Source organism: Anopheles stephensi, chromosome 2 (assembly GCF_013141755.1).
Source record: "Anopheles stephensi strain Indian chromosome 2, UCI_ANSTEP_V1.0, whole genome shotgun sequence".
Lineage (NCBI taxonomy): Eukaryota > Metazoa > Arthropoda > Insecta > Diptera > Culicidae > Anopheles > Anopheles stephensi.
The window spans coordinates 9889426-9912745 of NC_050202.1; the positions used below are offsets into that span (position 1 = coordinate 9889426).

At 43.7% G+C, this 23320-nt stretch overlaps 2 protein-coding genes and 1 long non-coding RNA gene across 6 annotated transcripts; all 3 read right to left on the reverse strand.

Annotated features, from left to right (window-relative positions):
- Positions 1-484: 484 nt before the first annotated feature.
- On the reverse strand, positions 485-2616 carry LOC118503855. The gene is made up of 3 exons (XR_004905222.1): positions 1791-2616; positions 1589-1709; positions 485-1508 (listed from the first exon to the last, which is right to left on the reverse strand). It is a non-coding gene; the product is annotated as an uncharacterized LOC118503855 (long non-coding RNA).
- Positions 2617-2710: 94 nt separating this feature from the next.
- On the reverse strand, positions 2711-20941 carry LOC118503851. 4 transcript variants are annotated; one of them, XM_036037565.1, is made up of 3 exons: positions 19338-19999; positions 3322-14818; positions 2711-3201 (listed from the first exon to the last, which is right to left on the reverse strand). In XM_036037565.1, the coding sequence occupies exons 2-3, from the start codon at positions 13670-13672 to the stop codon at positions 2960-2962; spliced, it is 10593 nt and encodes a 3530-aa protein (XP_035893458.1). In that variant the 5' UTR covers positions 13673-14818; positions 19338-19999; the 3' UTR covers positions 2711-2959. The 4 variants fall into 4 exon arrangements, with proteins under 4 accessions (XP_035893458.1, XP_035893457.1, XP_035893456.1 ...); XM_036037564.1 differs by lacking the exon at positions 19338-19999 and adding an exon at positions 20546-20941 and having other exon boundaries at positions 2712-14818; XM_036037563.1 differs by lacking the exon at positions 19338-19999 and adding an exon at positions 20384-20941 and having other exon boundaries at positions 2712-14818.
- Positions 20942-21300: 359 nt separating this feature from the next.
- On the reverse strand, positions 21301-23006 carry LOC118503854 (ATP-dependent (S)-NAD(P)H-hydrate dehydratase). The gene has a single exon (XM_036037568.1). The coding sequence runs from the start codon at positions 22979-22981 to the stop codon at positions 21995-21997; it is 987 nt and encodes a 328-aa protein (XP_035893461.1). The 5' UTR covers positions 22982-23006; the 3' UTR covers positions 21301-21994.
- Positions 23007-23320: the final 314 nt, after the last annotated feature.

Sequence of the window (23320 nt, forward strand, 5' to 3'; positions counted from 1 at the left end):
CCACTCTTCATGGTCGTCGGGTTCATTCCGAAACGGGAGATGCTACAGAGCCGTTGGTATGAGCTCTATTCGGTTTCGGTTGGTTGGCATACTGTGTGTAAAGGGCAGCACCTTACAAATAGGAGGACATCATGAATAATTTAACGACCGAGCAGTTGTATGAATACGATGTCCAGAATGTGGCATGTTTGAGAAAAGCGGGTTTTGTTTTTGCTAAAGCTTCACCAAAAAACGGTACCTTATAGAAGTGTTTGGCATTACACCAGGTTTATAGGGTTCTCGGTGGCTTATTGAATTTCTAACGTGGGTTCCATGATTAACATTGAGATTTCTCATTTTCAATTAACATTACGCACCGTTGTTTGTGATATGTGTGATGTGCTCCTGTGTGTTCCATTGCATTGATAAAGTAGTTACGTATTTTTCAAGCAAGGCTAACGATATCTTACACCAGCCGTAATAACCGACTTGGCCAACAATAAACTAAAGAAGGGAAGACCTGGAAAGGTACGATTTTTGTTGGTTTTTATTTATCATATAAGGTGAAATATTAAAAATGCAACTTTTCGCAGTGACATGTTTCATTTTAAAAATAACAAACTTCTCACGTAACAAAATCATCATCCTTTCTCGCTTTGGTAGTTTTACTTGTTACGTAGATAGAGCGAGAAAGCATGACGGTTTTGTTACCTGGGTTATTCTATCTACTTTAAAGTCTACGTAAATATTGTTTTTATACAAATCTAAATTTTGCTATCACATGTGCCTACGTAAAAAATGCTTCATTCTACGTCAAGATTACTTTACTGTCTACTATAGCTACGAAAGCGTATTGGATACTGCTTTTGAAGTTAGCCTAAAATTGGTCCATATACCATACCATGTATGATGGATTAGTTCAATGTTTACCCCATAACTGTATAGTTGAGTAAGAATTAAATTAAATGTTGTAATAACATACATCTGATGTGTCCTGTTCAATGTGTATCGTGGAAGAGAGCAGAGAGACACGTTTCGGACCATATTAGATTCAATCTCTGTCATCCATTCGCCAACTGCCACTTCCTAACGCAACGTACTTACTTTCTTACCAATCGGAAGCTACAACTGCTTTGATTGAGGTCTACGCCTGCTGCAGAAATTGGCGATGCCACTCTCGGTCTAGCGCTGTTGTTTGCCAATGTAGGATTTGACCTTACTTGTCGATGCATCAACAACCGCAACGGCAACAAATGTCCAGGACATGGCGTGAATGCCGTCACGGTAGGTATTTTGAGTGAAAAAGTTGTCGACAGGCTGTAGTACGACCGTTTGGGTAGCCAGCACCCTTACGCCCTCGTGATTCTCCAATCCGAGGTTTAGTGCCACTTGATGCTGCTACTTTGATAAGCTTCTGTTACACCGAAATGCCTCAAACCGATGCTGTGTTTATCATCAGCGTATGCCAGGATCTGGATTGACTTATCGATGATGGACCGTGGCAGAGTTCCGCATCCGAGCAATCAACGCTTGAGAGAAAAGAGTAAGAAAATGACAGTGTTAATATGACATAACTTTTCCATCATTTGCACCATAAGTTTATCCTTACAACTGTTTCAGCATCGTAAATTAGCGTAGTATCACTTGGTGTTTTCGTTAACTAGGTCGAATACGTACACAAGAATTGCTCGCCATTCTTCAACTATCAGTGCACGCGAGTTCGAGCTAACCTATAAAATTGTTGAATAGTTACAGCAAAAACGTTTTAATGCAACTGTATTACGCTAAACAAAATTGAATGGCTGGCATACCTTAATCGTCTGGTGAATAATGTCATCAGCGCTTCAGATCAAAATGTCACACAATATTTGTGCATTCCTACTTTCATAAAGGATAGTTTCTTCCATCCGTTCGGCCGCCGTATGCACTCGTCGTGGAATATTTGTCATTCCACGCTTCCTTTGTTCTGTTGAACCGTCTGAATACAGGCCAGACCTCTCGATGTCATTCACGTGACGTGACTATGCTACCGAACGTATTATAGTGCTGTGGATGGTCCTATCCTTTTCAGGCTCCCGGTTTGTTTGCAGCGCGCATGCTCGGTTGTTGATGTAGTATCTGTGTACAGTTACGTTTATTGTCACCTTCGACTTTTGATGTAACTTTCTCATTGGCAGCAGTATCGACTTACTGGACCACGCGAACAGTCATCGTTTTGTAGCAGGTTTTAGCATCATCGATTAAAATGTGTTCCACATTCGCATCTTCAGCTAGCACGATCTCTTTCACTCTCCTTCCCCACTTTTCCATTCTATTTTTCTTCTCTTTCTCTGTATTTCCTTTCTTTTTCTCTCTTTTTTTCTATCTCTTCCTAGTTTTACCTCTCTATCTCTCTCAAACACACACGCACTCTATCTCTCAAAATGTATTTCTCTATAATTTTTATTTCCTTTTTCCGCTGTCTCCTACGCTCGCTCATTAAATATGCATTAAAGAAAAATGTTCAAAATGATAAATAACGATACATAGTTAAAGATAAATTGCAGAAAAGCTGGTACTCTCATTAAGTACCTCTCATCATTGAGGTTATGGAAAATTTGGCTAAAGTCTGAATAAATGCCCCCCCCCCCCCACTCACGGCACTCACTTTTCGCTACTGAGTTACCTTAAATTTAGGTAAAAGTTAAGCAAAAATGTGAGAAATCGTTGTAATAATTATTTATAATAATTAAAAATAATAAATAAATAATAATTAAATAAATAGTTAAACTAAAAAGTCTGAAAAATATACCCTTTTGGGTAACTCAGTTGCAAAAATGAGTGTCCGTGAGTGGGGGGGGGGGGGGGGCATCTATTCAAACTTTAGCCGAAAATTTTCCGTTTATGTTTTTTTTTTATCGGAATCTGATGTCAAACTAGGCCAATGCATTGTTGCCCGTCCGAATCGTTCGACTCTAGCTTGAAGAATATTGATAAACGTTCATACCGCTTTACGCCCGAATTGACCGTATTCGTAAAGCTTATCAACATCTATCGTTAATATTTTACCCTTTGCCACTTCCATTTGCTGTTTCATCGCACTATCATACTTTGGACTTTTATTTTTGATTTTTGCTTTGATTTGGTGTTTCGTCGCACTATCATCCTTTGGACTTTGACTTTCATTTTTGATTTTTGATTTGATTTGCTGTTTCGTCGCACTATCATCCTTTGGACTTTCATTTTTGATTTTTGATTTGGTTTGCTGTTTCGTCGCACTATCATCCTTTGGACTTTGACTTTCATTTTTGATTTTTGATTTGATTTGCTGTTTCGTCGCACTATCATCCTTTGGACTTTCATTTTTTATTTCTGATTTATGATGATCCATCAACTTCGCCGTGTCCGTCAAGTGTTTTTGCATGATTTCTTTGTCCTCGGCCGTAGGTTTTTTACTAAAATCATGATTTTTTACAAGTTTCTTTAACCGGTTCATTTGGCTCTTATCAATAATCCCGCCAATTTTATCATACTGGTTCGCCTCCTTACAGACATACTCTCGATGTCCAGCGTACTTTTTTAGTATGGCCAGCTCATGCGGATGATCTTTCAGTGCATCTTCATTAATTTTCACTCTGATGGTATGAGCTCGATGAATTTTACCTCCTTTCACTATCCCCAGATTATCCGTACAGTTACTAGCTCCTTCTTCCATCAATTTCTCAAATGGGACTCCAGTTTTGGCAACTATTGCCTGTATTACTCCTGCAAACTCAAACTCATAAATGGTTAAACGAGAGTACAGATGCAAAGCAGCACTTTTAGCCTCGGGGCAGAATACCGGTGGCGAGAGAAATTCAGCTGCTAAAGGTTTTAAATGCTCCGCCTCACTTGCTCTAGGTACAACAACTTTAACGTTCGGCTGAGGCGTTTGCTTCACGCGTTTAGTCTTTTGCTTTGGCGGCAACGCTCTGCCTCCGACTGCATTGCATTGTTTTATCGGATACCGATGCCAACCTTGTCGAATTCGATGTTGCACGTCCGAATCATGCCGAATGGTGTCTGCTATTTGTTTTCTGAATTCGTCTGCACCTATATTCTTCAGCTCCGGTATAGCTTCGCTTAATGCTGCATAAAAACAATTGTTGTTCGAAGCATTCAGCTGACTGTCGGAAAATGTAAAATGATTGTCCTTTAACTGCAGGACCACCTTCCTTTCTTCTCCTCCGTCGAGCGACCCTGTGCAGAAGGTTTGCTGTATACCGTTTTCTCCCATTATGGTGACTGTTATACCTGCCACAGGTTTCCCCATTTTCGCCAGTAACGCGTGTACCAGCGGCGTACATGCCGCTGCACATGTCAGATCCATCGGTACATTCTCCAATATAATGTCCGCAAACAGAGACGGACTCTTCGTCTTGTACATTATCTTCAGCAATTTGGCTTGATGTTCTGCCTTCAGGTTTGCTTTTGCTTCGTCCGTAAGGCTTCTGTTCCTCATTTTCTCGTCATGTTTCTTCTGCAATCTTTGCATTCTACGCCTCAACATTCGCTGTTTGATGTTACGCGGGATCCGCTTGATGTATTTGCCCACCCGGTTTAGTGCATCGGTTAATAATGGTTTGACTATATGCTGTGCAATAATTCGTCCAACATGCTCTGTCAGTTGCATTTTCCATTCGTTTACAATTTCAGCCTTAAACTTTTCGAAATTGCTACCCTCGTTTGGTTGGGCATTCTCTGCTACCGATGAACTGTTGGCCATGGCGTTGAACTTCTTGTTCATTTGGCTATCTAAATTATCGAGAAATGTTCCTATCACTGCTGTCAGCTTGCCTATCTCGATTGCCCGTTCGGTCCAAACCCACACCGTACTAATGTTGCTCAATATTTTCATCGTTCTGTTACCGCTCTGGTTTTTCTGCATTGCGCTCGCGAAACCCTGTGACAAGCTGGTTGTGATTTGCTTGGTATACGATATGCACGTGTCCCGCTCATTACTTCCGAAGGCAGGCAGTTGATGTACAAGATTTCTCGTTTGTTCCTCCCCTAACTCATCATAAATCTTCTTCAGACTGTCGGCGATTTTATGATCGTCCACCTTACGCACTGTTTGAGCAAGCATATCCGCAGCGATGGTTTCGATCAACGATTGCAAATAATCTTCGGTAAACTTGTCGACTATTACATTTGCCAATCCTTGTGCAAAACCTTGTGCGGTTTTCATTACGATCCGTTTTACCGTCTCACTAAACACTCTTGTACCTCCGATTTCTTTAATCATTCCCCATCCTGTCATCGTCGCGATTTCCTTCCCATCTTTCATTAGACCGGGACCACTGACTTTATTCGCAATCCGTGATACCTTTGTACCGCGGGAAAAGTACGCTCCGACACCGGCAGTAACAGCTGTTAGCAGTACACTTTTCCACTTCTCTGATCTATAATCCTCCCAACTGAAATATCCTGACCGGTAGCTACTTACCGCATACATTAAGTCACTGATGCCTTCACTCATCAGTCCCGAAGCGACGTGAGTCATCAAGCCTGCAGACGCTATCTCTATGATTGCTGCTGCAGCAAATTGCGCTAATGCAATTCCGCAGACCAACTTTAAATTGGTATTCATTTGCTCAGACCACTGCTTCTCCACCAGGTGCAACAGTCGTGGCAAACCATTCAGATAGAATAACTGTTCCTCTTCAAAGTTTCCAAAGTTAGTTTCTACGTATTTGGTCACTTCCTGGATTGATTTTAATTGTATGTTGGGAACCTTCAGGCCTACTAGTGCAGGTTTCATCTGCTTGAGAGTATTCTCAACATGGCTTCTAGTTTCTGTTTTATAAAACTGTTTTTGTTGCGCAAGAAACACCTCTACAGTTTTCCCCATATCGTATCGTAACCGTTCAGCCGCTTGATTTAGCGGCTCAAACTTTATTTTGGTGTCTGATTTAGGTTTTTCGTCAATCGTTACGAATAGAAATGGATTAAAGATGGTCACAGCCCTTTCTATTGCTTTCCGTATATTAGCGAAGATATCCGCGACGAAATGGTCGTAAAGTCGCTCAGAATCAGCTGTTGATATGTACAATGATTTGGAAAACAATGGCACCATCTCTTGCCGATAGATGATACCATTCGAATTTACATACAGTTTTACTTGGAAGGCTCTATCTAGTGTGTCCTTCAAATTGGCATCTTTCACTATTATTGGATTGATAATGTTTTGCTGTAACAAATTCTGGAATAGCTCTGGATAGGGATTGCACTGCAGTGGTATGCGCAGTGGTTGGTCATTGTTTTCAAGTTGTTTTTTTATATTACTAAGAGCTGATCGATAGGAAAGGCAGTGCGAAAGTATAGCTTCAATCGAGCTTTCGTACACGGGATACGTTGGTACTAGATCATCTTCCGAGCTTCTTACTTCGTCGGTCATTACATAGGAATCCCCATTTCGTGCAAGGATCTTTCGGCTAACCAATTCCTCTATTATTAACCGCGCCTCACCGATTACTATGTTTGCTTTAAAGGCAATGTCCTCAGCCGATATGGAATCGAATGACGAGAACTTGCACGCCGCCATCATGCGTTTGTCTATATTTGCCTTTTCATTGCATCTAACTATACCCTTCCTTGTCAGCATCACAAACTTTTCCCTACCGATCAAGGTGATAAAATTATCTTGCTCAAATATGTCTACCATATTGCTGTTTGCTTGCGGATCGCCATTTTCGGTGTCGTATATCTGTAATAATTCGTGGTACAAAACAATCTGATCTTTATCACGCTCGATAGACTCTTTGACCAACGTTTTGTTGCGCACCTTTGCATTTAAGGCATCCGTCAGCGAGGGATCGATTACCTCCAGCTTGACGGTATCGACTAGAACATACTTTTTAACACTATGTAGTACCTTCTGGTCGATCAGAATTTCCCAAAACTGTTCTCTGCTCGGGAGGGGGAATGATCTTCTGAACTCTTCCAGGAATGTATCTACATCGATCGGTCCTGCGTGTGCTGTCAGGAACCTTCTCAAAGCCTCAATCGGAATGCCATAGTCTTTATGAATGCTGTACAACTGTCGATCCGATATGGTTTTTCGAACCTTTGGACGCGCTATGGCACCTTCTTCGATCAGCTTGGTGAAGATTCGATCGGACAGATGTTCTTTTATATTCTCAGTAACAAAAGTGCCAGACGTAACGGCATGGCCAAAAATATCCTCTATTGACCGTATGAAGGACTGATACAACTGACACATACATTGTTTCTGTGCCTGATAGTCTTCATGCCAAAAACTGTTTCTTTTCAGTTTGTCTACAGTGGCTGCCGCTTGCATTGCAAACGTACAATGTCCCTCAAAAAGCCTTATGGCTTCCCGCAAATCCCGTTTAAAGGCTTTTAATTGCTGCCGATTGGTTGTACTTTTCGTATCGTTTTCCCACTCGATAGTTTTCATCAACGTGTAGGCACGATAGTAATACGCAGCTTCACTAAAGTGCGGTTCAGTTTTTATCACTTCTCCATACAAACTCATAGCTGTTTCGTAGGCCAGTGTAACGTCTTTCTCAATGTTGAATGTACCCTTGCGAACCACATTAACAGCTTGCTTGGCCATTTTTTTGCGATAGTCCTCACTTTTCTTGACATGAAACTCCGATAGATAGTTCGCCAACTGCACCATGCGCATTGGATTCCCTGCCACCCAATCTTGCCAACGGTTGCTGTTAAAGCGTTCACCTTCGACTCCAGTGTCGAATTTAGACAGTTTCGATAGAAAATTCTTTAGCACCGTTGGAATGGCGCTGTCGTCACAGTCACTCATAATGTCCTCCATCGAGTCACTATACTCATCCAGCCAAAACGACCACTGATCTAGGCAAGTTTGCTGTAAAACGGTTTTCACCTCAGCAGGAGCATCAGCCTTATCGAGGCTTTTCCTGTGCACTTCATACACCTTTTTGAACTCGTCGAAGCAAATCTCCTCGGCCCTAATCGTCTTTTCATAGTATGCCTTGATCTCCGATATGCGGTGCAGTTCCTGCTCATCGCGCTTCTTCTTTAAGTCGATTATTTTCGATTTCTTGAGCTGCTTTTGGCTGGTAACCGTTATAATCAATCTTCCCGATCCTTTATCGCCGCTTCTAGCTGCCCTACCGAAAGCTTGCTCCTCGATCCGAATGTTCTCCGGCAGATATGTTAGCATCACGTGCAGCCCACCAGTTCTCCTGAGCTGATCCGTAATTCGTATGTCTGTACCACGTCCTGCTAAGTTGGTTGCAATGATGATCTGTCCCTGCGGCAGCTGCTTACTTCCCTGTACGACCTCAAACTCTTGGTAGTCTCTAGTGTAGGTGTGCATGTTGTTTGCAAACATTTCCTTCAAAGCGTTGCCTATGCATTCGGCATCGTTGATTGTGTCGCAGATGATAAGAACTGATCTGTTCTCTTCATTGATGAGTTTGTTCGCTTCGATCTGGATGCTTTCTAGCCACCTCCTATGTCCCGAAATAATGATGGGTTCGTATTCTTCAAACTGTTTCGACTTGGCAGTCGGTATAGTAACAAAAGCTACCTGATGTATTTCTTTGAGTAAATTCCTTTCTCGCTGCGAACCGAGCGTACCTGTTAAACCGTACAATAGTTTGTACATCTTGAAGTACGTAACATTGGACACGAAAACCGCCTTTAAGCTTTGCATCGATAGCTTGCAACCATGCTTGAGTTGCAGAAATTGATGCAACGCTTCGTCCCATTGCGAGCTTCCCTGGTCCGCTCCGGTATCTTTGTCAAGAATGATAATACCAGGGTTACGAGATGCCTTTGAACCTGACTTGGGGCAGTCTACCACGTACGATTGTCCAGGTTCCATCAGCAATGCATTTATAGCACTTATTATCCAGGATGTCAGATGTCTTTCCACAAACTTTTTCAAATGGTTAGGAACATTGATAGCAAGCTCGCGTTCGACACATTCCTTTAGGAGAAAGTTGAGTCGATGGTTGTACTGTTTCACTTCAGGTGAAAGTACTTCCTGCAGTCTATTAGAATCAATCGTATCAGAGACTACGTGCCCTTCTTGATTCAATATTCCGCCATCTACTAAACAGTTCCAAATCATGTTCACTCTTCGTAGGCTCAGGCATTTATCCAGCTGCAGCAAATCGTCTAACTTAATTCTGTTATACATGCCGTTTAGTACTTCCTCTTTTACCATATCGATATCTACGTCCTCTGGACGCTCGCTGGAGTTGTTCACCATTTGCCAAATGAAAATGTACACCGACTCTAGCTTATCCATGCCGGGAATATCGTGAGACAAGTATAACATGTTATTCCCTTTGTCCAGCAGCATACTGTCCACCTCATCGACGATCACATTTGCAAAATCACGATCGCCCAATATGTTTTTGCCGTAGAACCTGTCCAAGAGGTAGTCGCGCTGAAAGTTGGCCAAATCACCGTACACTACCTGGTGCATCGAGTACGCATCTTTACGCTGTTCAATGTTAGCGCTACAGTTGTGCGATACAGCGATTCCGAACAATCCATAAATATCGCTGTTCACTTCCGAGTCACGTTTTGCAAGCACCGGTGAACTTGTTATAATGTCTACCTTTTCCCTTAGGAGTGCCTTTATTAGTGAGAGCGCTACCACAATCAACGATTTTCCTTCACCAGTTGATACTTGGGCCAGTGTGCTGCGATCGTTCGTGAGCAAGAGTAGCACAGTGAGTCGCTGGGTGTCTCGAAGTCGAAAACCTCTCTTGAGCTCTATGGCTCTATCAATGACTGCGAGCATTTCCTCGTATATTTCTAAACCGTAACTCCGCAAATGGTCCAGTTTGTTACGAAACTCGCTAACCCACGATCTTATCTCGGACTCCGTAAATGATGCTACGGACGTTTCATTGTACATGACGTTTTTATTCCAGACATTGTAAACGGACGTTCGTATTCCTGGCAGATGCTGTATTATCTCGGTAGAAGAAATTCCATCACTCTCAATTATCTCTGTCAGTTGCTCTATCTTCAGTTCGTCTAGAGTAGGTTTATATTTTTCTTCCATGAATGCTATCCACTCTTGCAAGCTACTAGCACATTCTAGCACCCGAATGTTCTCGTCGGATAGTTTCCATTTTTGTTTATGTAAGTTCAAGAGAATATCAAGCAATATGGTCGCTGTAATTTGCTGGCCTTTTCTCTTTATTTTGTCCAGCAACTCATTTGCCTTCGAACCTCCAAATGTATTCTCTACAGAACGGATGTAGTAAGTAGCATCTCCCAAGCTTCGATCATCCTTCCATTCTAGCACATTGCTCAACTTATTCGTCCAATAGTGCTCCTTTAGAAAGTATCCCCACTCTGAGAGCGGTATGCCGTCGAAATCCATCGATTCGATCGACACACTGCTCAACAGGTGCAAAATCTCACCAACGCACTCCTCAGTGCACACACTGTACTGAAGTTCGGTGGAAAATTCCATCAAAACTTCCTTTTGGTCTATCCTTCGCATATATTCTCGCCACTGTTGCTTGTGTTTCAATTGTTGCTTGAAGTAGGTTTCCAGCTGAAGCAGTATAACTTCGTTCAGCCAGTAACGTTGGCTGTAAGCCGCTACAATCCAAGTGAACGAGTACTCCTCTTGTCCATCGTTAACAAAATGGTCCAGTACAGTGTTTATGATGAAGGAAAGCTCATTGAAAGATACGTGCTTCCCTTCGCAGGAAAAGCGCCTTAACATGTGTTGCAAAATGCCTTTCTGTTTACAAATTTCGAACGACACCTTCTCCAACATTGGCCTTATTTCATCCCGCTCTTCGAGTGGAAAGTAAGCTGCTATCGTTTCGGCAGCAGATCTATCGTCGAAATGATATTTCTCAATCATCTCAGAGTTACTTTGCAAAACTTGCACACAGTTTTTGTGCAAGTAATTGTCAATCTCCTTGATGCTTTTGAGAGTATCAATCTCGTGAAGAATTTTCCCATAAGTTCTATCGCTGTGTAAACGATCCTGCTCTAGTTTCAAGTACTCTTCATTTACCTGAAGCTGCCCAAAGTCGTTGCCTCTGGACAGGATGTGATTGCTTGTGTCCGAAGAAGAATTATGATCTTCGCGAAGAACTAACTCGTAATCGTCATCCCTCTCGTACACCTTCAGGTTAACATTGTACAGATAGGCTAACAATGCCCTGCAACTTTTTGCGGTAATTCCTTTACTCCGTATGTGTTTTATAAATTTTTGTCTAACACCTTCTTCCACACACCGGTTGTCAGCGAATTCATACTGGGCGATTTTTCTCTTCATGCCATTCCATCGATCGTAATGTTTCTTCAATGTCTCATCGCGTTCCAACATCTTCCGGACTGCGTCTTCTAGCGGTCTATCGTCCGATCCATCCCAAAACTGACGTATATTCGCGTGCTGCGGCTGTCGGAGTTCTTTGCGCAAACTTTCTAGGCTTTCGTTGAGCATTTCCTCGTATTCTGTTTCCAGAACGAAAACCTTTACTGTACGTTGAAAGGATATGTTATCATTCTTCAATTCTTGTTCTACATAGTCTGCAAGGTTGTCCCGTTGCTGCTGGGTGTTCTCAAATATGTACTGTTTCATCGTTCCCAAAACTGTATGTCCCGACAAATTGTCCTTCGCTTTAGATTCCGTCAGATGTTTCGCTGCTATTTGCAGTTGAACCGTAATCTGCGGTTTGACTGTTTGGTTCAATCCCAATCTGTGTGTCATTTCTTGTAGGGCAGCTAGCTTATATTTGGCTACAAAGATTTCGTCTATGATTTCCATTTTAGTTGTGTTTTCTTTGGAACGTTGGCCACTCAAACTAGCTTTAACTTTGGTGAAATCGTGCATTAGCTTCTTTAAACCGTCGCAATCTATAACGAATGTGTTCAGCTCAAGCCAATCGTCTAGATCCGTGGAATCAGCTTTTGTAAAAGTCCTTTCACCAGCATTAGCTTTACCTGAGGTACTCAATGTAACCTTCACCTTACGGTGCTCCATACCTGGGTTGAATGGCACGTGACGATTTATTGAAAGCTCCTGTAAATCGTCTTCTACGTTGTTGCACTCACTTGACGGTATATTGTCTCCCAATGATTGATCGATCTCCTCCTGTGCCGAATCATATTCACTCTCTTCTTCGTCGCATTCGAGCTGGTTGTTCAACTCTTGTAACATTTCATTCGCCTCTTGCTTTTGCGCTATAGGTTCAGAGAAGAGTTGTTGTCCTTGATCCTGGTCCATCCCAACTGTAGCATCGTTCTGCAATTTTAGTTTCTGCATTTCAACAGCAAGTTGGTCTGCTTGAGCTCTTTTTGCCTGTTCTGCTTGTTGTTCTTCATAGGCTTGTTTCTCTTTTGCTTCTCTAATTTCTGCTTCTACGGTGTTCATAAATTCTGAGTAGGCGTTCAGTACGCGCTGTGCTGAGATAGTTTTCTTTCCCACGGCTTTAGCATGATGTTGTCGTTCGTTGTTTGATCTACTACTGTTTCTTTCCCCCAGCGATGTCGTATGTTTGTTTTCGAGCCTTGACACTGTTATGCCTGCGTATCGCCATTTTGTGTCGTTCATGTACGGACAACGTACTCTGTCATCTGCACTGTTCTCATAGTAATCCAGCTTGAGTGAACTTGTCTCATCCGTTCCAAAATATTTAGGCCACGAACCGGACGCTCTTCCCAGTGTATAGTCCATGTACGCCATATCCCATCCTCTTTTGCCATGACGTCCAGCAAAACCACCTCTACCATTCTCTCCATCAGCTCCCGTTTTGGTGCAAGTTTTAGCAGCAATGTGGTGATTACCCTCCAAAATATTTATTTCTCCGGGCTTACCACCTTCCCCGCCCAAACCATACTCCCCTCCGGTCTTTCCCGGAGTTCCTGGTGATCCTTCCACCAATAAAAATGCTTGACAGTTGTCTATCCCAATACCACTCTGATATGAAAATGTTATTGTGTGTCCTTCCTCCGTTCTACCCTTGACAAAACCGTCATACAAGTCAGCACTATTTGAAGAAGTGATAATGTTGAATACATTATTGGTGTAGGTTTTGGAGAAGAAAAGCACTGTCTCCTTCAACCATTGCTTCAAAACGGTGTGACTCAATTTTTGTACGTTTTTGTATGTTTTAACTAAATTTGTCACATAGATAAGCGATGGAGCACAAGCAGGAGGAAACGCTAGATCAAAATCCTTTTTGGAAATACCTGTTCCATCTTTTCCCGCTACTCCATTGCCGCCATCTTGACCATTGCTACCATTTCCGCCATTGGAAGTAATTGTCAAATTATCTGAACATTTAATTTTGCGAGCAGTTATCAAAACATTGCCACCACTTTCTCCAGCATATCCATCCTTACCATTCAACCCGTTGCCGTCTGTTGCAGTGCCAGCAGTTTGCTCGTATGTATGGAGACGATCCTTTCCCGATACGTTCCAGTGAACCGGTTGGCAAACAATAACCTCCTTTGCGTGAACCACGACATTTCGACCACGCCATACTTCCTGTTCAAGGTTTGCATCAATCTTGAAGATTGTACCGGCAATGAAACGAACCTCCTCAATTTGGGGGTTTTTCGAAAGCACAGTCTCTAGCTTGGATAATATGGAACTAAGATCTATTTGCCGTCCAAACACTTCAACAACCGGACGATTGTCTAGATTATTTTCGGTGATGGTAACTTCCTCAGGATCCATGATGGTATTTGCGTGTTGGAAGTAAAGGTTTTTATTATCCAGATAAAATTGTATACTTGACGTGTACTAATGCAGCACTAAACAGCGATCAGATACTTCTCGCTCTCTCTTTCTCTCTCTCTCTCTCTTTCTCTCTCTCTCTCTCTCTTTCTGTCTCTCTCGCTCTCGGTAAATTATTTATCGAATTATTAAAAGGCTATGGATCAATTTTGCGACCAACGGGTATACCTGGTGCTAACCGCGTCGGCCGCAGGATTACCCGCAGGAGACCCGTCCTCCGAATGCAGGATTAATAATCCAGTTGTAGGTGCAAACTAAGTCAAGGAAGCCAGTAATGACAGCCCGAGACCTCTCGTGATTGTAGTGCCAAAAAGAAGAAGAATATAGTACCGATCAATTGTAATTTTGGAATTGACCGAGGCGACAGCGGCGCCGGTCTTCACACGGCAGGACCGGGGTTCGAATCCCATCAAAGACAGCCTCCCCGTACGCAGGGCTGACTACTTTGCTACGGGTAAAATCAAGTCACAGAAAGCCAGAAATGGCAGGTCAAGACCTCACGAGGTTGTAGTGCCACCGAAGAAGAAGAAGAAGAAGAATTGTAATTGAATTATTATAATAGAGCTGCTGAGTACATATGTGTATGTCCGATCCATGATAACGAATAAATAATAAAGCGGTCAATTCGATTTTCAGCTGTCCCGGCACACGGTTATCTATTTGATGTTGCCGTATAAGTTCACAAATCACATTTCATCACCAAAACACCACACATTCCAGCATTACTTTGTTCACAAGGGGCGAACGCACTGCTTTGCTTCTTATGATGTGATTACCACGAGACAGCTCTAAATAAGCGTCGTATAGTTCATGCCAAAAGCAATACAAATAATTTATCTACTTAATCGCACACATTTTAAGCAACTCTTATGTCACTCGATTTGCACACAAAAGCACTGGCTTTACACCACCAACAGAAACACAAACGAACACTGTTTTATAGGGAACTCGAACTGAATCACACCAAATACCAAAAGCACACTTATGTTCGCTAACTTGTAAGTAGCGCCAAAATATGGCACATGAAAGAATATCACTGGTATAATATTTTTTTAGTAGTAGAGCGCTTGTCTGCCACACTAGGCTCTACAAGAGAAGAAGAAAAAAAAGGTTATTTAAAAAGAAATTATTTATAAACTTGTAATCGTACTAATGATAAAAATGCCATCCACTTTCTTCCTTGGCACTACAACCTCGAGAGGTCTCGGCCTGCCAGTTCTGGCTTTTCTGTGACTTAATTTTACCCGTAGTAAAGTAGTCACTACGCCATCCATTTTACGCTTGGTAAATATAGAATCGTAAAGCAAAGATGGCGGGTATAGCGGGGCGGTCCGGTGGCCGAGGCGACAGCTGCGCCAGTCTTCACACAGCAGGGCCGGGGTTCAAATCCCATCCAGATCGGCTCCCCGTACGTACGGCTCTGACTACTTTGCGACGGGTAAAATTAAGTCACAGAAAGCCAGAAATGGCAGGCCGAGACCTCTCTAGGTTGTAGTGCCTAGGAAGTAGTTGATACCAAAGAGCCACACCATGGCTGGTTTGATGATCCGTTTTTATAAAAATCCCCGTCTTATCATCAAATTAAAACTTCGTGCTGCAAAACAGTATATACTGTTAGTTTTATCTTATCTATATATTTTGTTATCTACTAGCACGTGACATCTGATTAAATTAGTAATCATTGTTAGACGCAAAGATAAAGTACCTCAATGGGAGTGTGTGTGGGTTAGGGTAGCATTTTGGGCACAGCAAAACAGAACCCTCTGAAGAATTCGCTGAGTTTCGGATCGATGTGGGTTGCAATATTTACCAAGCGTCGTGTTCAGATTCCAAATTCGAAGAGAGTTATAATTGTGTTTTCTGCCCTATTTATAAACTTTCTGAGTGCCCCCCACGCGAGCGACACTCATCCTTACTCACTGTATACTTGAAATATTTCGTTTATCAAAAACTTGACGAAACTAGCTTTCGTCAAGTATGATGTGACGTCTAAGCGTAAACAAAACATCTAAACGTAAACATACTCCCCCCCATGACAGAATGTCATAACAAAATAACTAACACGCGGTACTAACAGAACGGTTTCGCAACAGGTAAAACGCAAATTTTCGTAACAGGACGAGTGACTAATCCTTTTGCCGTTTTCAGCTTCACTACACGAGTAAGCTGATCCTCTCCAGGGTGTACATCAATGATGGCCAGTGGCCAGCGGGTGATGGGGAGGGAATCGTCCACAAGGATGGCCAGTCTGCCGGGAACGATTTCGCACCGAACCGCAACCTTATTGTCCTTCTGCATTTCCTGCAGATACTCAGTGGTCCAATGCTTCCAGAAACGTTGCACGAGTAATTGCCAGGTAATCCCCATGTCAGAGCAGTTGGTTGCGATGATGTTTTGCTGTTGCTCACTCTGAAATAACTCAAAAAATTCTTTTAGCGCGTGTGACGAACCTTCAAGTTGTTTACGTTGTCGGAGTGTATATCCGACGGTAGCCCGCGGTCAAGCGTAAAGCGGCCAAGTAAAGCGGCCAAGAACCCTGCAGTGGTGAGATCGCTGACCAGCTCCAGGTGAACCGCCTTGGTTGCAAAAAAAACGAACAAAAGCAAATAACACTTGGCAGCGACAGCTCTCTTGTACGTCGGCTTAAGACAAAATGGGCCGGCGTAATCCACTCCAGTAACAGAAAACGGCCGGCTCGGAGTGATGCGTTGATACGGAAGTTGGCCGGTTTGGTGTTGCACTAGGGCGGGATCCTGTCGTATGCAACGAAAACAATTACGGACTACTCCTTTCACTAATCTCCGTCCGTCGAGCGGCCAATATTCTTCTCGAATCTGGGAAAGTAATAGTCTTCCCCCGCCATGCATCAGCTTTTCATGAAAGTGGTATGCGATGAGACGAGCAAACAGATGGTTCTTTTGAAGTAGGATAGGGTGTTTGAACTGGTAGGGAAGCTGTGCAAGCTTCAATCGGCCACCCACTCGCATTATTCCTTCCTCATCGAGGAATGGTTTCAAGCGCCGTAGAGGTGAGCGCCGCCCTATAGTTTCTCCCTTTTTCAGCAACCGGATCTCCGATGAAAACTCGTCTTGTTGCGCCAGGATGCATAATGTGAGTTTAGCTGCTTCCAGGAATTTAGGTGTGATCGCGGATGAACTAACTTGTGACGATTGTTGTGTGCGTGTCCGACGAATTTCAATATCAGCTTCGGCAGCCAGCAATGGATTCGATATTGGCCAATCAAAAGCAGGTAGCCCCAACCACTCGGGACCACAAGTCCATATCGACCTTTTCAGCATGTCCACTGCTGACATCCCACGAGATACCAGGCCGGCGAGATTTGTTGAGCCGGGAATGTGTTTCCACTGACGAGGACGTGAAAAGTTCTGGATCTCAGCAACACGATTAGCCACAACGGTTTTCCAGGTGTTGGGTGGTGACAAAATCCAATTTAGCGTGGTAACGTGTACGTTACTCGTCTTCAAACTTAGCCGTTTAGCGAGTCGATCGCTAGTTAGATTCGGCTGCGATGCGCTGTCCAACAGCGCTCGCGCAGGATGAGCAATTCCGAAATCATCAATAATATTCACGAAAGCAGTTTGGAGCAATACCTGCTCGGGTGCTTGCTGTAGTGCTGCTGCAAATGGGGGTTGTGTGTTATCGGTGGCTGTGTGATCGTTAGCGGTGTTGTGTGTGTGATGTGGCGGAGCTGTGTAACTAGGGCTATTCGGTGTGAAGTGCAGTTTTGTGTGGTGTGCCAAATTACAATACCGGCATTTGTAGTGCGCCGGACAATCACGAGCCGCATGATTCTCGCGTAAGCAATTTGTGCATAAACGCGCGGTCATCGCGAAACGATAGCGATCCTTAGGCTCCATTCCTTCAAATCGTGGGCATTTTAGCAATGAATGCGAGGAATTGCATAAAATGCAATTTGGCGTTTCATGTGACGTGGTACCAAACTTAGTTTGACGCGGAAAGGTTATTCGCCGCGAGTGACTCAGTTCGTGACCCTGTGACGTATGATGCGCGATGGTGGGAAGCTTGATGCCCTTGAGTGAGTTCGATCCAGTGCTCGGGTGCGCGGTAGGAGCTAGCTTTGCCTGCAGTTGAGATTGGACACGAATCAATCTATTCTCGAAATTCTCTCGAAATGCAGCATTCTGCGTTGTTTCTTCCAGCGTGGAAGCGGAATCCTCTAATTCTTGTTGAACACTCTCTAGGTCCTTGCATAATGTTTCGAATTTTCTTAAGCGAACCTCCACTTGTACTTGATCCCGTGCGTGAACGAAACTATCCAAAAATTTCTCGTACCGAGTAAGGGACGCCAACAAAATTGTCCGACGGGACGCCAAAACAACGGGTGGTACGGGCATTGTGCAATCGTGTGTGTGTATGTGCGTGTGAGTGAGTGACCTGCAGTGTAATGCGTGATGCGGCAAAAACAGCTGTACGGTGCACGAAAATCCAAACGAAATGTGGTACGACACAGAAAACGGTGAACGATGGGTCGATCAAACTCGCGAAAGCACCAGAAATTCGAGCTATATCCTGGTCACGGCACCATGAAGAATTCGCTGAGTTTCGGATCGATGTGGGTTGCAATATTTACCAAGCGTCGTGTTCAGATTCCAAATTCGAAGAGAGTTATAATTGTGTTTTCTGCCCTATTTATAAACTTTCTGAGTGCCCCCCACGCGAGCGACACTCATCCTTACTCACTGTATACTTGAAATATTTCGTTTATCAAAAACTTGACGAAACTAGCTTTCGTCAAGTATGATGTGACGTCTAAGCGTAAACAAAACATCTAAACGTAAACACCCTCTCATCTACGAAACCAATGGTCATTCATTATCCGATTCAGTCATGACTATTTATAGCAAAACGCATTGAAGAACACTAACGACCGATTCCCTTAGCGCCGGTAACAATGAAAACAAAACAAAATTAAATTCAATAGACGGCTTCCCTGCTTGATTATCAACGACCACGATCTCTTTCTGGTCGATCATCATATGAAACAATCATATATTATATTTTTTTTACTTTTACTTATTTTATTCAATAGAATATTTTTCTGCGCGAGCATTATTACTCTCTGCCAAAAGCCGTTAATGCGGCACGTACTTCACAGCCAAATTTCAGCCAATCACTTACTTCCCAGAAATGGTTACAGTCGACATTAAATCACTACAATTTCGACGAAAGAGATGGTTTGGCACGTTTGCAAACGAAGATAAAGCTAACCCCCGCGGCACAGTATGTTTGTCCTCACGCATATTTAGCTCTCCCATTCACACGCATACGCGGCTTTTGATGATGCGGTGTTGTGTTCCAGTCTATTTTTAGTAGAAGTGTACTTGCAGTGTTCGATTGATAGCATAACTATCAAACGAATATGAAAGCTATTGAAACGATTCGAAGCACTGTATCGAAGCATTGTGCCGATATCTGAGCACGGTTAAAATGAAATTAAAATTGACGGCTTCTTTTTGTTCTCACGTGAGTGGCCTGATCTATCGACCTGAACACCTGACGCTTAGCGCCAATGCAATAATTCTACTATATTTCTTGCGTACAGTATCGCCCGGTTTCCGCTTACCTTGGCGAAATGCTCTCACTGATTTTAATGCCACAGAACCGTGTTCGCCCGCGCTGCTCTATGTTGCACATGCACTGAGTCATCACTTAATTTTCACACCCGGCATACACTTAACCAACTTCAACACGCCGCACTCCGAATCTTGCTGCTGGACCAGACACTGAAACACTGCACGATCGACCAAGAAGACACACCTCACTGGTTGCAAATCAAGATGCCGACTGTCAAGTAAAGCTATCATCACGTCTCGTTTCCTACACGCAGCTTAAACTTTCTCGCTCACGCATGCGCTCAATCGCTTGCTGCGTGATTCGGCTCCAGTCTATTTTTAGGGCCGTAAATAATGGAACGGCGGTCCGGTGGCCGGTTGAGGCGGTCCGGTGGCCGAGGCGACAGCGGCGCCGGTCTTCACACGGCATGGGTGGGGTTCAAATCCCATCCAGACCGTCTCCCCGTACGAAAGGCTGACTACTTTTCTACGGGTAAAATTAAGTCACAGAAAACCACAAATGGCAGGCCGGGACCTCTCGAGGTTGTAGTGCTACAGAAGAAGAAGAAGAAGAAATAATGGAACTGTTGTTTGATGGCGTTTTATTTGCTAAAAGATACTCGAGTGATAATGCAATTATAAAAAAAAACTTAGAATTAAATAAAAAAAAACTCATAATTACAAAATTATTCATAACTATTAATTATTTTGCTTTTTTTTTATTTTTAGTAGTTATGTTTTTTTTTTTTATTCATAAAGAACGGCCTGGCCGTATTGCTATTTTTAGTAGTTATATGCTTACTGAATATCAATGAAAAGTATGCATTGGCTATCAACAAAAACTCTTTCGCATTTTGTACAATTATTCATTTTTTTATGTTAGTATTCAGCTAACAATTTTAGTAATTAAGCTGTTAGGGGAGTTTTGGGTAGGGATTCGATTTACACGTGCTTGTCGAAAAATCTGTCTAACATAGTTAGGGTCTGGTCTGTTGGTGGCCTAAAAGCAATTTATTTGAACGTCACCACCCCCTAACGCAGAAAGTAAACAACTTACTCGGCGTGACTCATCATGGTTCGACCGCATGATCTATGGGCGCTGGGGACTTTTCAAGATTTCCTGATGTGGTATGAAATCAATACGTAGTTTACGAGCACTTTACACCTCAAACAACTTGTAGAACACTTGCCCTTTAACCCCGTTATTAAATTACTTTACCGTAATATATTTACAATTCACTATTTATGCACCGATAATAAATGAATACTTCATCCCACAACCTTTTGTGCTTCTTGTATACTTTTCAACCAACACCGGAAGGTTAACTATCGAAAACGTCTGACAACGTGATCCAGAAAATCAGAATGGGGTAAAGTACGGGATACGTGATGTGCAGCTGATACGTGCTGCTGCGGTGTTTCACAATTCTTTTCCAAATACCGGCTGCGATCAACCTGTCAAAACTGTATCATCTCCCCACCACATGTCAGAGCTATTCAAGTTCGAATGCGCTCGAAAGCTCGCATGACCCAAAAGCTGTGGGCTGCGTATCTATTCCCTGGATTCAGCACGGCAGATCGTTTGTTGGCTGGGTTTAAAAGCGTTTTTCACGTAAGATTATTTTTATGACCTACGCTCATAAATCACCAAATCTGTCTGGCTATTCAACAGGATGAAATTCACCACGGCCTCGAACATGCACGTGCGAGCTTTTCAAAAGCTTTCGGGCTTTCGGACTTTCGTAGCTTTCCCGGTTCTCAGGTTGTGTGAGTGATGTAAAGTATAAACACTACGCTCATTGTTATATGAAATCAGGCTAAATTTATTTTATTTATTAAGTATTACGGTCCGATGCCGTATTGCCACCACCGCATGTGGTGACTGTGAATTAAATTCACGAAAAGAAGAAATCAGGCTAAAGTTCTAGATATAAAAATTTCAATACTGGTGCCATAGCAGAATGCGCTCAGTGATTTCGTTTCAGATAATGTTTAGTATACTTTATTAGATTTCTCGTACCTTTGGTATGCTGTAGCTGTTACCTTTCCCTAGATAAGCCTTACGTGGTACATTCTGTGCTCTCACTGCGAGTTCTCCACACCACTTGATTGAGTGTAATATAAAACCGTGCAAGAATGTAAATGCGTACGCAACTATACAACCGATTACTACAAACCGGCCTAGCCGTACTGAGGTGAGATGCGTGAGTACATGTGAGACCGATGACTTGAACGTTGCAGACACACTGCGTCCGTAAATGTAAGCTCTCCTATCCTTCTCCTTTCTTTAGGTTATTGGCCCTATTTAAATATGCCTAAAATTACCATCACCACTAGAACCCAGCAGCACAGTAACCAACGCGCGCCAATCCGAACTGTGCTCCTGGTCGTCAGTTACGTTCGTTGCACACAAAAATTGACTCCGATCGTTGTTTTTCTCCGTCTCATTGTTCCACCGTGTTATCGCTGTGCCTGGCGCAGGAAATGCTGGCCGTCAAAACTGACTGCTGCCGGTAGTTAATTGTACGGAAACAACGATGAACACACCGACGCCGATAGCGAGGAGCACGGTGGCGACGGGAAGCGAACGTGTCGATGATCTGAGGTATCGATAGATGAGCACCACCGTCGAGCATTTCGAATGATGGCAGCTCCGGTGCGACCGGCCCTAATCCTTCTTGTGCTCGAACAGATCGTCAAACACGGGATGTATCTGGTCGATCATGTCGCTGCAGGTCATGCTGCGTCCCTTCTGCTTGAACGCATACTTGTTGCACGTCTTGGTGAGTGTGCTGGCCGCAAAGCACGCCACCATTGCCGGACTTATTTCCTGCTTCGATTCCAGCGCCCAGTAGTAGAAGGTGGCCAGCGAGCCGGCCAACAAATCGCCCTGTCCGCCGCACCGCCGCCCGGAACCACCCTGCGGGCATTCGTACTTTTCCAGCGTGAGCGAGTCGTAGATCCGATCGTTCAGGCCCTTTTCGATCACAGTCACGCCGGCCCCGAGCCGGCCCAACGAAAGCATTATCTGGTCCCGATCCTTCCCGAACAGCCGGCAAAACTCGATCGCGTTCGGCGTGAGGATGACGCCGTAGTAGTCCTTCACCAAGCTAATGTCCTGCGTGATTAGAAACAGCCCGTCCGCATCGATGATGAGCGGTTTCTGTAGCTGGCGGCAGATTTTGATCAGTTCCGCGACCGTCTGCATAATCTGCCGGTTCCGGCCCAGCCCGGGACCGATGACGAGCACGTGCAGCCGCTCGAGCCACGGTTCGATCTGGATGATGGCATTGTTTGAGTCGAGCAGTGGATGCACAATCAGTTCCGGGCTGTACGATTTGATGACCTGGGCGGCCGCATCCGGGCAGAACACATGCACCAGATCCGCGCCCACCTTCAGTGCACTGATCGCCGCAAAGTACGGTGCACCGGTGTACTCGAGCGAACCGCCCACGATACCGATCCGGCCCGCCTGTCCCTTGTGCCGGTCCGTGTCGAGATGAGGCACTATGTTGCGGGCCCGCTCCAGCAACGGGGATTTGTTTTCTGACGACATTCCGGAACGGGTGGAAAATTTCGCCACCCGCAAAACGATGTTTTTGTTTTTTACGAACTGGTTTAGCACGACGGTGGCTACGCTGGTGCCGTTTGACATTGTTTTGGTTGTACTGTCACCGGGCGCTGTGACAGCCGTGTACGTGACAGTAGCAGCGGGCCAGTGTCTGGTTGGTCGCTATGCGCTGAACCTATCTCAATATTTTAGAGCACATGGTGAATAATTTTTCCATTTATCTAAAAAAAAGGTACATAGATTCAACCTGTACACAGTCGTAACTCAACACAAAAATATAAATATGATTGTTTGTGATACATTTTGAATGCCGCTGCTACTTTCATGAGCACGGCTGTATAAACCGAATGGCCAACGTCAGTTTCTTTCCTACCCTTTAAAGCTTTTCTACGTGTGTCATTCCTACCCCTCTTGCGTTCAAAT